Source organism: Elephantulus edwardii, unplaced genomic scaffold (assembly GCF_000299155.1).
Source record: "Elephantulus edwardii isolate Elephantulus edwardi_28Jun2011 unplaced genomic scaffold, EleEdw1.0 scaffold00138, whole genome shotgun sequence".
Lineage (NCBI taxonomy): Eukaryota > Metazoa > Chordata > Mammalia > Macroscelidea > Macroscelididae > Elephantulus > Elephantulus edwardii.
In genome coordinates this window covers 7,728,644-7,743,166 of record NW_006399888.1, presented here as the reverse complement: position 1 = coordinate 7,743,166, position 14,523 = coordinate 7,728,644, and the positions used below count along the sequence as shown (strand labels likewise).

Below are 14,523 nucleotides of genomic sequence, written 5' to 3'. Positions count from 1 at the left end.
TCACCACCACCACCACCAACAACAACATTATAGCCATGGAAAGTAGGTATTAGTGAAGTAGAAACACCCTCCTCCCCTGGAGCTGACATTCTGAAAAGGGTAAGAATTAAACTGAAAACAAAATAAGAACAGCACACTAGACAGGAAGTGGATTTGTGGACCTAGACGATGTCTGAAGATAATCTAGTTGATAATCCGTCCTTTCACAGACAAGGTAAAAGATTCAGAGAAGGGCCTGCCTTCTGAATGGTCAGGGAGTAAGACGCTGACCCGGAATTCAGCTTCTCCATCACTCCCTTTCAATGGTGTTTGGATATTTTTCTTGGATTCTGGACATTGCTACCATCATTATTATACTTTCATTCCATATAGGTCTGTCTAGTCTTAACTTTCCGACAGATGTAAAGTACTTAAGACAAAGGGGTTGTTCCATGCATCTGGTAGGCAATTTATTATTGTTGTTGTTAAGTGCCACCAAGTCAACGATGGTTCACAGCAGCCCTGAGAATAATGAATCTAAACCCCATCCTTCTTTGTGCCATCCTCATCATCTCGGCCACATTCCAGCCCACCATTATGGTCACTGGATGTCCTTTTCTGATGACTGGCTCCCTCCTAACAACATGTCCAAAGTATGTCAGCTGCAGTTTCACTATCCTTGCCTCCAAGGAGCACCCCCAGCTGTGGCTTTTTCAAGACATATCTTCTGTCCTTTTGATGACACAATCTTGCTTGCTGAACGTGGAGAGAACTTGAACTACTTGATCAGACACATGATGCAGCTCTCAATATGGATAACATCCCAACACCAAGAGAACAAAAATCCTCACCAGTAGACAACTTCATGACAGATGAAGATGAAAGAGAAATTTGTCAGTGATTTCATCTTAATTAGATCCACCATAAAGACCCTGGCACCAAAGGTTGGAAATCAAGACATTTTGGCAATGGGAAAGTTTGCTGTGAAAGGCCTCGCCAAAGTGCTAAAGAGCAAGGATATCAGCTTGAAGACTAAGGTGCGCCTAATCCAAACAAGGGTCTTCTCAATTACTTGCTATGCATATGCACTTAGAAAATAGATAAACATGACAAAAGAAGATTTGATGCCTCTGTTGTGGGGTTGAAAATGATCTTAATAGCTATTTTTAAAGAGCTGTATGCATAAAGTTTTATTCTCTCTTGGAAGAGAGAATACTCAAAGTGTATATGTGGACACAACCACAAGATACAACTTGTAGTGTTCCACATAGCTTGTCTTACAGCCCTGAACTATTCCTTTTTGGAATCTACACCCCATGAAAACTCCTGAACACATTTACTACTTATTGAGAAGCCTCTACTACTCTCTGTAACCCCCTGAAGTGCCCCTCTTGAAGCATGCTTGGTCTTCCCTTGACTTCTGTGTGTATGTATTTAAACCAGAGACTGGAGTCACTCCACGATCATGATCCATGATGCCAGTACACTAGGATCTTGTGTCACCAGCATAATGACAGCCAACTGGTCACCAGAAATCAGAGCTTCCGAATCACATCCGTCAACTGGTAGAAGTGTCTGGAAGCTTCTAGAACAACTGCGGTGGGTTATTCTCCCCTCCAGGAACATTCCTTCCTGTCTACTATCCCATGAGGCCAGTTATGCTAAGATTTAGTAAAAATCTCAAGTATATTTTGGAACAACAGGCGAATATGTAGTGGAAGGTACTGTGAGGTGATTTTGCCATTTTTAATCTATCAAAATAATTAAGGCTGTTTAGAATCATCGAGGCCAAAATCAAATACACTGCCACTGAGTTGATTCTATTTCGTGGACCCTTCTTGGGGATTTCGGAGCTGTAAATCTTTAGGGAAAGAAGCAGCGTATCATTATCTGATGGGGCAGGGGGTGGGCTGGAACTGCTGACTGACCTCAGTTAGCAGTCCAGTATGTTCTGCACGACACCACCAGGGTTCTGTGAGTGGGAGCATGGTGGCCCTCATTTTAGATTCCTGTGTGTGTTTGGGAAACTTTGTTATGGTGACTGAGTGTACAGTGTAGTTGTGCTGTTAACCTAAAGGCTTGAAGTTCAAACCCACCAGCTGCTCTCAAGCTATGTGGTCTCCGCCAGTAAATATTTAGGGTTCTAGAAACCAAGGCAACATCAGGATGGATGGTGAAGAGATTGAGATTGTACACAGCTTTAGTTTGCTTGGCTCCACAGTCAACACTCTCGGCACCAGTAGCCAGGAAATTAAAAGGCGCATTGCCATGGGAAAGTCTGCTGTTAGGGACCTCTCCAAAGTACTGAAGAGCAATGGTGTCTCTCTGGAGACTAAGGTGTGTCTGATACAGGCCATGGTCTTCGCAATCACCTGTTATGCATCAGAGAGTTGGACAATGACCAAAGAGGATAAAAGGAGAATTGATGCCTTTGATCTGTGGTGCTGAAGAAGAGTACTGAGAATACCATGGACTGCTAGGAAAACAAACAGATTTGTCCTGGAAATGGTTAAACCGGGTGGCTCCTTGGAGGCAAGGATTCTGAGGCTCCGTCTAACATACTTTGGACATGTTGTGAGGAGAGACTGGTCCTTGGAGGAGGACATCATGCTTGGGATGGTGGAGGGACGGCGCAGGAGGGGAAGGCCCTCTATGAGGTGGATTGATTCAGTGACTGGGATAATCGGGATGGGAGTGTCAGAGACAGTGCAATTGGCACAGGACAGAGCAGAGTTTAGGGCTGTTGTACATAGGGTCGCTATGAGTCGCAAGTGACTCGACGGCACATAACAACAACAACAACAACAGAAACCCAAATGGAGGGATGCTGCGAGGCAGACTTAGCCCAGCGGCAGTGTTATTTTATCATTTATTAGTACTTGAAGGGCGTTACTGTGGGATACAGAAAGAGGTCTGTGATCGTGGAGTCAGATAATCTTGGAATTGCATTTAGCACCTGACAGGTGTGAATGCATGTAGCAATTCTGTGACCTTTCTAGGGTTCAGCTTCTTACCCAAAAAATGAGGGTGATGCCTCCTCCCCTTGTGTATGAAGACGAGATGAGACAGGGATGCAAACCCTTTTCTACTAGTTGGTACAGGAATGGTAGTAGCTGCTGTCATTATTTTTATTAATGTTTATAGTAATAAATAATTAATGTCTACTTTCCCTTGTTAATCTTCTCTTTTGACAGTTTGTTTAATGCTCCAAAGTTCACTGTTGTGGAGTCAATTCTGACTCATAATGACTCTGTAAGATGCAGTAAAACTGCCCCACAACGTTTCCTAGGCTGGGTTCTCTACAGGAGCAGGCTGTCACACAACTTTCTCCATATAGCAGTAAGAGGCTTTGAACCGCTGACCTCTGGATCAGGAGCTGAGCACTGAATCCTTGCAATACCAGGGCTCCTTGTATTGGACTGTAGTATACAACGGGCCAGGAGGGAGGGAGGAGAGAAGCTCAAGCCATGTGAAGTGTACCTTCAGTAGGATGGGCCAGCAGAGCTTAGCCTAGGAGACAGCCAGGGAGCAAGTCTCAGCCATGTGAGTGAGCCACTCTGGCCAACAGGTCCAACTTAACATTCAAATGATTCTCCGTGCCATCTGAGGGTAACTAATGAGAAACTCAAGGGGCTCAGATGACACAGAACTATGAGAGATAATGGCATCGAAATGGTTCTGACTCCATGTAACTCTATGCACAGCAGAATGAATGAGTTTCTGGCCCTGAGTGTGTTAGCCTCACAGTCACGGCTGTATCTGAGTCCATTATGAAGGCACTGTTTCAATCTGTTCTGTAGAAGGGCTTCCTTTTTCACTGGCCCTTTCCCAAGGAGGAGATCCTTCTCCGGGGAAGCGCTCAGACTCAATGCCCTGAGTCGGGACTGACCCACAGCCGACCCTCCTGTGAATTGCAGAGCCTGTAAGCCTCACAGGAGGAGACTGCCCAGCCTTCTAGGGGATTCGAACCACCAATGAGGCATCACCTTTGGGTGAGCAATGCAACGCCCTAAGAGACGAGGCCACCAGAGCTCACTCTGCAGGCTCTGGTATCTCCTACAGCATGGCCAAAGTACATGAGATGAACTCTTGCCATCCCAGCTTCTAAGAGGCCGTCCAATGCTCATGAGGAGGCTGGAAAATGCCATAGCATGGGCCAGGTGTGACTGAGTCTTCAAAGGGATCTACTTGCTTCTCTATTTTTTAGGAGGTTTTTACAGCCAGTACAATTTGAACTCTCACAGACAAATGACATTAGGTAACAGGAGAATATTATTTGAAGTCTTTGAATTTTGGGGTAGTTTGTTAAGCAGCTACAGATAACCATAATAGGCACTGACTGAATACTAGCAGGTCTCTATGAATTTAGACTCATCCCATTAAGGGAAACATACAGACGTATAATGGCTGCTCTAGAGTGGAGTTAAATCCATACTTAAAACACAAGACGAGTCATTTATGCAGCCTACTGTGGGACCAGAATCTTTACTAAGGGATCCTGAATAGAAAGACTTAATAATTTTAGCTTCCTGGTTTTCACTTGTAAAATCAAGTTTTCTTAAAATCCACTCACGTATTTCAGATGTTTGGATCATAAATGAGCCACTTTCTCCAAGTATTTCTAAACTCCTCAGGCATTGCCTAGCCATCGAGATACAGAAATACAAGTCTAGGTTATCTTGTTAATCTGTCCCCAGGGGAAAAAAGTGAACAAGTAATTTGCTAATAACATCCTGAAATGATGAAGCAATCCATTTAAATCAAACAACAGAGTTATGATTATATGGGAAAGTAAAGTAGAATCTAAAGCTGACTGATCAAATATTTTAAGTAAGGCTGTCTTTAGTGAAATGATGACAATATTTTTAAATTACCTATATGAAAGATAATTTAGAGGATTTGAACTTGAAATTTTCATACCAACCTTGAATTTCCAGTTCACTTTGCATATACATATACACTGACCTGAGGTCCTTTTGTTTCTTCCTTTGGTTAGCATCATATTTTACTGGATGTAACTCGCTATGCATCAGAGAGCTGGACAGTGACTAAGAATGATAGAATACTTGATGCCTTCAAGTTGTGGTGCTGGAGAAGAGTCTTGAACATCCCATGGACCGCCAAGAAAACAAATAGATCTGTCTTGGAGAGGGTGAAGCCAAGTCTCTCCTCGGAGTCTAGGATTTTGAAGCTCCAGCTCACATACTTTGGGCATGTGGCCAGTAGGGACTGGTCTTTGAAGAAGGATATCATGTTTGGAAGGGTGGAGAGACAGCACAGAAGAGGGAGATCTCGGATGAGATGGATTGATACAGTAACTGGGGCAAATGGGTGTTTGTGTTTCTGAGTCAGTGAGACTGGCTCAGGACAGGGTAGGCTTCAAAGCTGTTATACACGGGTTCACTATAAATCGCAGGGGAGTCAACGGCACATAACAACAACAATTTGTTCATAGACTTTAAAGAAAAGATCAGCATAATTTTTGAGTAGTTCTAGTTACTACTCAACGACCAATGATATGCAGGTATCAGAAACCTGTTTGCTGGAAGTGAAGAGGACTTGAAACATTCATTGAGGAAGATCACATAATACAGCCTTCAGTATCAGATATACCTCACCATAAATGAAAAAAAGTGCAAACACATTGTGGTCCAGTGGGAACCAACTCAGAGCTGCCATGGTAAGAGACTGTCCACCTCTCTCCCATGCAGCCCATGGTGAATTTGAACCACCAAAGAGGCACAACCTTTGGGTTATCAGAGCTCCTGACCTCAACATCTAAGAACGAAAAATCCTCACAAATGCTCCAAAGAGTAAGTGATAAGTAATAGCATGATTGATGGAGAAATCATTGTATGTGGATCTATGATTGATATCCATGGAAGCAGTGCTCAATAAACTAAATGACTTACTATAAGAGGGAAAATCTGCTCCCAAGGACCTCTTTAAAGTGTTCAAGAGCAAGAATGTCACTTTAAAGACTAAGGTGTGTTTGACTCAAGCCATGCTATTTTTAATTGCTTCCTATACATGTGAAAGTTGGGCAATAAAGAAGGAAGACTGAAGAAGAGTTGCTGTCTTTGAATTGGAGTACTGGCAAAACAGTGTTGAATATATAAGGAATGTCAAAAGAACAAACAAATTTGTCTTAGAAAAAGTGTAACCAGAATTAAGAGACAAGGGTGGTATGACCTTGGCTCACACACTTGGGGCGTGCTGTCAGGAGGGGAAATCCTGGAGAAAGACATCACACTTGGAAAAGAAGAGGGCCAGCAAAACGGAGGAAGATCATTAAGTTCAAGAAAATGGAATGACATGGTAACTGCAACAATGAGTTTAAGTATAGAAAAGACTGTGGATGGGGCTGGGCTTTGTTCTTTGCACACAAGGTGACTATGATTTGTAGCTGAGCCATTAACTACTACTGATATAATAGAAATATACCTTTTAGATAATAATATTAGACAATGTACCTTCTTGAAAATACTACTTAGGTTTTATTTCTCTTTACAAAAACACATTCATACAGTAAAAGCAAATTTCCTATTCTTATCATCATTAATAAAATGGCAATTCATGCTTTTACTTACAGGATTAGAATGAAGGATGTTATTTCTATTCTAACCCCTGCCTTGGATAGCAAGTGCTTCAAGGAACCCTGGCTGTGAATTTCTGCTGAACAGATGAACAGCTCAACAGGAAGGGGATGACTAACCCAGAAAAATCTACTGGCTCTATAAACGAGAAGAAATAATATTTGGAGGAACAGAGAACGATGAAGAGTGGCCTGTGCACACATACTTGACTATAAAGAGTAAAAAGCATTATAAACAGGTAGTTCCTGTTCATAAAAGTTATACTATTAATTCGAATCCACCAGATGCTCTGCTGGAGAAAGAGGTGCAATCTCCTTCTGTACTAGTCAGATCCGATTTGATGGCACACACACACAAAAAAATAAATTTTTTTAAAAAGTCTAAAAAACCATAATATTACTACAATTATGGCAAACACACTTAATTAAGACTTTGTTCTTATTTTTGTACATCTTTATCATGAGTAGTGCTCAGTATATACAAAGTTGCAGCACACCACCTGCTGCTGTTTTCCTTCTCACATGTTCAAAGACAGGTGTTAAAAAGTCAGACTCGAGGGAGCTCTGGTAGCCTGGTGGCAAGAAGCTGCACTGCAATCCCAGAGGTACATGGTTTGAATCCACTAGATGCTTTGCTGGAGAAGGAGGGGCAATCTCTTCCTGTACCAATCAGATCCAATTTGAAGGTACACATAAAAAAAAAAAGTAAGAAAATAAAAGACCCGCAGAGAGAAGTAATAAAAAAGGGAATAATAATGAAAAGTAGAGAGAGAAGAGAGGAAGAAAGTGTGTGAGAGAGGCATTCACCTTCCATCAGAATCAGCCTCTGAAGGAGGCACTGGAAGACGATCCCTTACCTGTACAAGGGACCACAGAAAAAAGTCACGGCTTTCTTAATTTCCAATGAACGTTAGAGACATGTAAGTAAGAACAGCTTACCACATTCTATTTCCTCTTCATTATCATCCTCTAAGATGTTGACCGGTGACGCCGTTTCTCCAGCTTCCATCATGCTCTTTAAAGCTTCCAGCTGCTCTGTTTTTTAAATCAACAAAAAGATAATGACAGATATTAGATGACTTCTATAAGCTGAGAAGAAAATAAAGTAGATAAGGAAACGCATGGTAGAGACCCTTAATGGACAAGTTCCTACAGACCAGCAGTGCCACTGCGCTACCCACTGTGGGGGTCTTGGTTTCTTGAAACACTTGCAACCACCACCTGGTCTGCACACAAAGAATTACTGCGACGGGGGGTGGGCTGCTCAAGATCCTGGTCACCAGGTTTGAGAGGGAAACTCAGCTGCTGCGAAGGACTGAAGGCTGGGGAACAAAGCATACAACTGGGAAACTGGTTCTGACCAAGGTTTGGAACAACTGTGGTGAAGGCGTAAGATAAAATAGACAATGCAAGTCGGAGTCTGACAACATTTAAGGAAAAAATATCTCTTCAACTGACACAATTAAGGTTATGCATAAGATATTTTTAAAAACTTATTAATTAGTAAAATGAAGACAAATGGATTGAAAGTAAAATAGGCAAACATGTAAGCATATCACAAATTATCTCTAAAGAGACAACTATAAAATAAGATACTGTTTTCTTACTAGCTGGAAACCATGTAGAAGATGGCTGATGGTCAGAGTGCAGGACATTCCCATGAAGCAAGCGCTCTGGTGTCCTACTGAGTGAGCACATGGTACAACTTTCCTCAAAGGCAGCATAACAGGATACATCAGAATGTGCATATATGCTTTGTCTGTGGGTGTTGTTCAAAGTCATCGAGTCAATTCTGACTCTCAGTGACCCTCTAAGAAACATAGAACCGCCCAGAGGATTCCTGGGCTGTAATCTTTAGCAAAGTAGAGTGCCAGATCTTTTCACCTGCAGAGTGACGGACTGATGGGTCCAAAGAGTCACCCTTTCAAGTAGCATCTGAGTGCTTAACTGCTGTGCCACCAGTATTCCTTCTGCAACTCTGAATGTCTCATCCGATTTCAAGGAAAAACTTTTTTAAATGCACAAAGTAAGCATCAAGTATTTTCATCATTAATGCTTTTATAATAGTAATCACTCATCTTCTTGGGGCTGGTGAATTATACTATATATCATACAATGAACTGTATGGAGTATTTTGTATATTGGAATTAAAGTTACCATGTAGAATTACAAACCACCATGTATAGGTGTTTCTAGGTGGTTGAATAAAAAATACCAATCAATAAGATTATTATGATTAGTTTTGTAAAAAAAGTGTGTATATATAAACACGAGCTTATATACATTTATCTTTATTATACAACCGCACATGTAAATGTATACAAAACTTGGAATTTTCTTATTTCTTTCAGTTTTCTGTTCAAATTATCCTAAGAGATTCTTTCTCATAATTTAAATAAATAGTCCTTCATATAATTTTTGAATTCTAGTTAGAATACCAGGGTGGGGGGAGGAAATAAATCAAATCATACCAATATTGGATGTGGTCAATTTACAGATTTAAAAAATACACTTAAAGGAAGTAAGAGCAAAGGTTTCTCTACAAAAATCTCTTTTATTTCTTCAGATAGTCACCAACGGATATATTTAGGTGGGATTCTTAGATATTCATCCATTCTATAAGTAAACTACAAAGAGGAATTTTTCCCCTCAGAAGACTTTCAAGTATATAAAATTATAAGATGCCAGTTCCTTTTATCTTTATGTTCTAAAATACTCTATTTTCTTCTTACTTTTCCCTAGGGCCACTTTAAATTATGGCAAATAAATAAATGAATATAATTCTCTCAATAAAGAAATAAGCTGACATGGAAGCAAAATGTATCTGGAAATACAGAAACTTTGCTTTGAAAAGAAAGGCTTAAATTATGTCAACAGGACACTCTCTCTCTAAAAGCCTATGATTCATTCTGGATAATGGAATTTTCCAATTAGATCATGTGTGTATACGTCTGTCATGGATGCATGCATTTGCCTTACTTTTTTCAACTTCAGGTTTCAGGCGTTTATTTTTGATGAGTATTTTTCTTTTGAGGTCATTGGGAGAAGGCAGCGGCCTGCCTGGTTCAAGCTGGAGATAAACGGAAAGGATGAATTAATGACAAGGCTTGTTTCATTTTTCTTTCCAACCAGAATGAGCATGAAGGCCTGAGAGTCATGCATCCCAACATCCACTAGGTGGCGCTCCGCACAGCGCACGTTTTCACTCCCAGCAGGAGTCAGCCCAGCACATCAACGGCTGCCTCAGACTAAGGCTTTCCGCTGTGCTGTCATTAAAGGTGCAGAACTGATCCCCACATCCCCAGACTATCTGGGGTCAGAGCTGGCTGGTGTGTTTGGGGAGGGTCTACTGTCCAGCATTAGGCCTTAAAGAATCTGGTGAAGTCTAAGGGATCATCGGGATGGGTAGGGTCTATGAAGAGACTCTCCAGGTTGCCCCAAGTATGGGTCCATCTGTCAATCAAATCACAACGCAAAGGTCTGTGGCTTTACAAGTAATAAAGGAGAGAGTAATCCTTAGCACTGGAGCTGAAACTCTACCATGTCTTCATTCATTTGGATGCATGTCTTTAAAGGTGTTCCTTCTTTAACTCTATTATCTCTAAGCCAAAGAAATGTCTTTTATCTAGCCATTGATCTTCTATGATCTTCTACGCTCTTATTTCTCTATCCACCTACTTATCCACTTACCTAACCACCCAACCCGCCCTTTCACGCCTCCATTCATTCACTTTCAAAAGAAGTTTGTAAGCTACTCATTACATGCAAGGCTCAGGCTATTTCTCAAGCCTGTCTTTTCTCAAATGAATCTCTTTGCCTGACTCTGAGTTCTTTCAGGAAGGCTGCCCTCACAGATCCATTCTCCAGCACCTCTCTGGGACCGGGATATCTCCTCAACAAATATTCAGTAATCAAAGGCCATCTTTAGTTGTGTGTTTGCATTTGTCTCCTGTGATAACCCCAAACCCCATCCTTATCCCCACAGAAAAAAGCTTCATAGTTCAGGAAACAGGTTTTACTAATATGATCTGATCTGTGCCTCCCATAACACCTTTCATGCAATATGTGCCTATCACTCCCATTAAGAGGTCTTTCTACAAAATCAAGATCATAAACGGAGGGCCTAGGTAAAGCTCATCAGTCAATCAGAGATTTTGGGGGTACTCTTAAAAGCCACCTCTGAGACAAGGATTAAAGTGCCTGTGGCTTATCTGGAAGGCGATAAAGGAAACTCTGGGGAGGGTGAGAAACAGAAGTGGGGGGAGCTGAGAAAGGGTGAACTAGCAGGCAGGTTATCACTGTGGAGCCTCCAGTCCTGGGGCGCCCTGGGAGGGACTGGAGCGCACGCCCTCAGCATTGGGGCACCTGAGAAGTACATGGAGGGGCAAGGGTGACACTTGGCACTTCCGGCCCATCTTTCCCACTGACGGACAGAGGAGGCTCCAGTGACCTGGTACAGCCTCAGACAGAACGCTGCAGGCACTGGTAGTCTTAAGGAAGCCGGTCAGAGTGCAGGCAAGACGGTCAGTGCTCCAGGATCTGGACAGGGAGGCTGTCTATGGGTCACTGCCTCAGCCGGCTCAGCAGAATCCATGGTGGGAGCAAAAGATGCAAAGAAATTGGTCTCCTGTATGTTTTTCAATTTCTTTCTATGCATCTGAAAGGTGGACGAAGAATAAGGAAACACGAAGAATTGAGACCTTTAAATGGTGGCGCTGGAGGAGAGTATTGAGTACTGCCAAAAAGCAGCAGCAAATCTGGAGGGAGAAAGGGCTACCAGAGTGGTGCTCCTTAGAATCCAGGATGGTGACAATCTGTCCAACGTACTTACTCTGGGCAGTCCTTGGAAAATGCCATCATGCCGGGAAAGGTGGAGGGTCAGTGAAAGAGAGGAAGACCCTCAAGGGCATGAATGACCCAGTGACTACAGCAGTGGGCTTGAGCGTGACAGAGATTGCCAGGAAGGTGCAGGACAGGCAAGGTCAGGTCTGTTGTTCACAAGGTTACTGAGTTGTAGTCAACACAATAGCGTCCAACAACAATATAGTTCTCAGTTCCCACAGACCCATTTCCTCCAAAAAACCTGCTCTTTGTAAATGTTCCTAAGCATTACTTTTTTAAATTATATTTTATTTTTTTTCCTAAGTATTACTTTTAACAAAGCACCTTCCATTTGAGGGCTGTGGATTCTTCTAAGATTGTGAAACTCTGGAATACTTACAGAGAAACATTTGCATATCATTAGAATGTATGGTAGATGCCACAGGTTAAGAATGTCTTGTATTATGAAGAAATTAGCAGGCATAAAGTGAAGCTCAAAAATGTGTATCGAATACTGTCCTAAGAGATATTTTGGAGTTTAGAGTCTGATCTATTTTCTACATCAACATGAATTCTGAACTCCAGATACACATCCGACATAAAAAAATAGTATGCTCAGTTTCTACCTCGGATGAGTTAAACCTTCTAAGAGGAAGGCCCTGGCCTAAGTATTCCTAACAGTTCCCAGGTGAATATAACATGTAATTGAAGTACAGAAGTGCTGAGGCCAGGCTGAGCTCTGATCTGATTCTTCTCAGTTTAATCATAACTGATGAAGTGACCCAGAATGGATGCAAATTTGTAAAATGTGGGTGTAGTGAAATTGACAGGAGGAACTGGAAAATTATGGATGGATGTTCTGTTAGAAACTTAATAAGAAAGAAAGAAACTTAGAAAAAGAAATGCAGCAAGCGTGTTGCATAGCACTGATTGCCAGAGGTGGAAATGACTGTGTCCGGCTCAAAACTGGCAGCTGACTGCACTGCTTTCAATGAGTGTGGTCTTGTCCATCGTCCTGGCGAAAATACGATCTCTCCTATCAGCTTCTTGAAAGAGCTCACTCTTCCCATTCACGTTTCCCATTTGAGGGCTTTAATAAGTAGATTTTCCCATTCCAGTTATGGTTCCTGTACACCATGCTTTTACAAGTTCAGGTCTGTTCCTGTTTCACTGGATCGGAATGACTGACCAGCTGGAGGATCAAGGCCAGAGAACGCTTTATGGAAGTACTGATGGGGAAAAACCCTTTAGATTCCAGGATCTTCCAAATGACAATGAGCTAGATGTTTACTTTATGTCACTATTCGTCCCTCTCAAGCTTGATGAATGTGTTCTGTACCGAAGAATTTAAATAAATACGCAGATCTTTAGCCTTAGTCCTCTGGCACTACTTGACCCTTTAGAAAAGAACTTCAAAACAAATCCATTCACACTAGAAATATGGTTAGCTAAAAATACATACTGGATGTGACTCAAGCGCTTGTTTCAACAGGAGATCCCCAAATAGATCTTCGCAATATTTGGACATCTTGTATTGTTGATATTTGCTGCACAGAAAGAAGTGACATTTGTAAATCCAAACACCGATTCACAGTCCAAGAACAAGCACACATTCCTACGCCGTTAAAAAATTCCACTCTGCAAACCGCACCACCGGCCACTTGATGTGAATATGAAATGTACTTTTATATACTATAAACTTTAATTGGTATAATAAAAAAAAGATGATCCAACCCAAAATGTGATAAGCAGAATGAAAAGTACTTTTTTAATTAATGGCCATCTGCTTTCAAATGTACTGCCAAACCTTCTAACTCAATGGGACTTAACCCATGGTGTTCCAATTTCTAACCTTTTACCTAGAGGGAGCACTTAAAAAACACATTAAAATAACTTCAGGGTTTGGTTTATTTTTCTGTTACTTTCTTTTTGTTTTTTAACTGTGTGCTTAACTAGAGAACTATTTAGAATTTCTCATTTCACAAAAACAATTCCATTTATTATTATTATTATTGTTGTTGTTGTTATTATTATTATTTTTGTGCGTGTACCGTCAAATCAGATCTGATAGGTACAGGAGGAGATTGCCCCTCCTTCTCCAGCAGAGCATCTGGTGGATTTGAACCGCATTCCTCTGGGATTACAGTGCAGCTTCCTGCCACCAGGCCCCCAGAGCTCCCTTATTCAATTATTATTTTTTTTTATTCAATTCTTTTTAAACAAATAGAGCAGAGGTGAAGGTTGAGAAACAGCAAAGGCTGAAGCAGAATGAACTGTGGTACCTGCAGTGGTTTTCAAAGGACAGGATTACAGGATATTCCGATGTGACAAACGCAGTTTCCTTGATGGCCTGAATCACATCCTTTAAAGATAAAGAAAGTCAATGAGAGAAAAGAGCAAAGCTTTGAAGGCACCTTCATCTGCTCAGACACCAGGTACTAGGAGCCCTGTGCAAAGGTTGCACCAGCAGTTCAGAGCTGGAGACCCATTTACCTGGAGGAGGAGTCTCCTGCGGTTAGTCCCCAAGGCACACGGGATGGTTAAGAATCGTTTTTCCCACCCAAGCTACCTGTCACTTCTCTAAAATGATGGCATTGTTAGCTTACTAGCTACTTCCTCTAAATGGCCCACCAAATCCTTGCTTGGTACTCCACCATAGCAGGAGCCCAGTGCTCACCGAGAAGCAGGTAAGCAGGTAAGCTTCTGCCATCAGCCCAAACAGGTAGGTCATACAGAAATCGGTATCTGTGAACCAAGGACTGCTGAACGTTATGAGGACTTCCCTCAGCATTCCAGCGTAGGTCCTGGTTACGTTTCATTACCTTGATGTGCACTTCTGTGCGTGGATGTCATATGCACAATATCCTTTGCTCGGTATTATTCAAATTCATGGCTGTTGAGTCAGAAATGTCTCATAGCTGACTCCCCAGTGAGTGTTTGGAGGCTGTAAGTCACGCATCTTTCCTTCTCCCGAGAATTCAAACCACGAGAGAGGTGCCACTTTTGGATGAGCAGCAAAACTCCTTAGCCAGCTACACCCCCAGAGCTCCCTATCATCAGCTTGGTGTTGTTGTTGTTATTATGTGCCATCAAGTCGGAACTGACTCATAGCAGACCTTCTATCGGAT

The 14,523-nt window shown here is 41.9% G+C and overlaps 1 protein-coding gene across 3 annotated transcripts in view; it reads right to left on the bottom strand.

Annotated features, from left to right (window-relative positions):
* Positions 1-14,523, bottom strand: part of PLCB4 (phospholipase C, beta 4) — a 193,243-nt gene that overhangs the window by 73,438 nt on the left and 105,282 nt on the right. For all 3 annotated transcript variants that reach the window (XM_006894242.1, XM_006894241.1, XM_006894243.1), the window contains exons 13-16: positions 13,678-13,757; positions 12,858-12,942; positions 9,554-9,644; positions 7,514-7,609 (exon numbers count right to left, since the gene is read on the bottom strand). In XM_006894242.1, the coding sequence (XP_006894304.1) occupies positions 7,514-7,609; positions 9,554-9,644; positions 12,858-12,942; positions 13,678-13,757 (352 nt within the window). The remainder of the gene's footprint in view (positions 1-7,513; positions 7,610-9,553; positions 9,645-12,857; positions 12,943-13,677; positions 13,758-14,523) is intronic.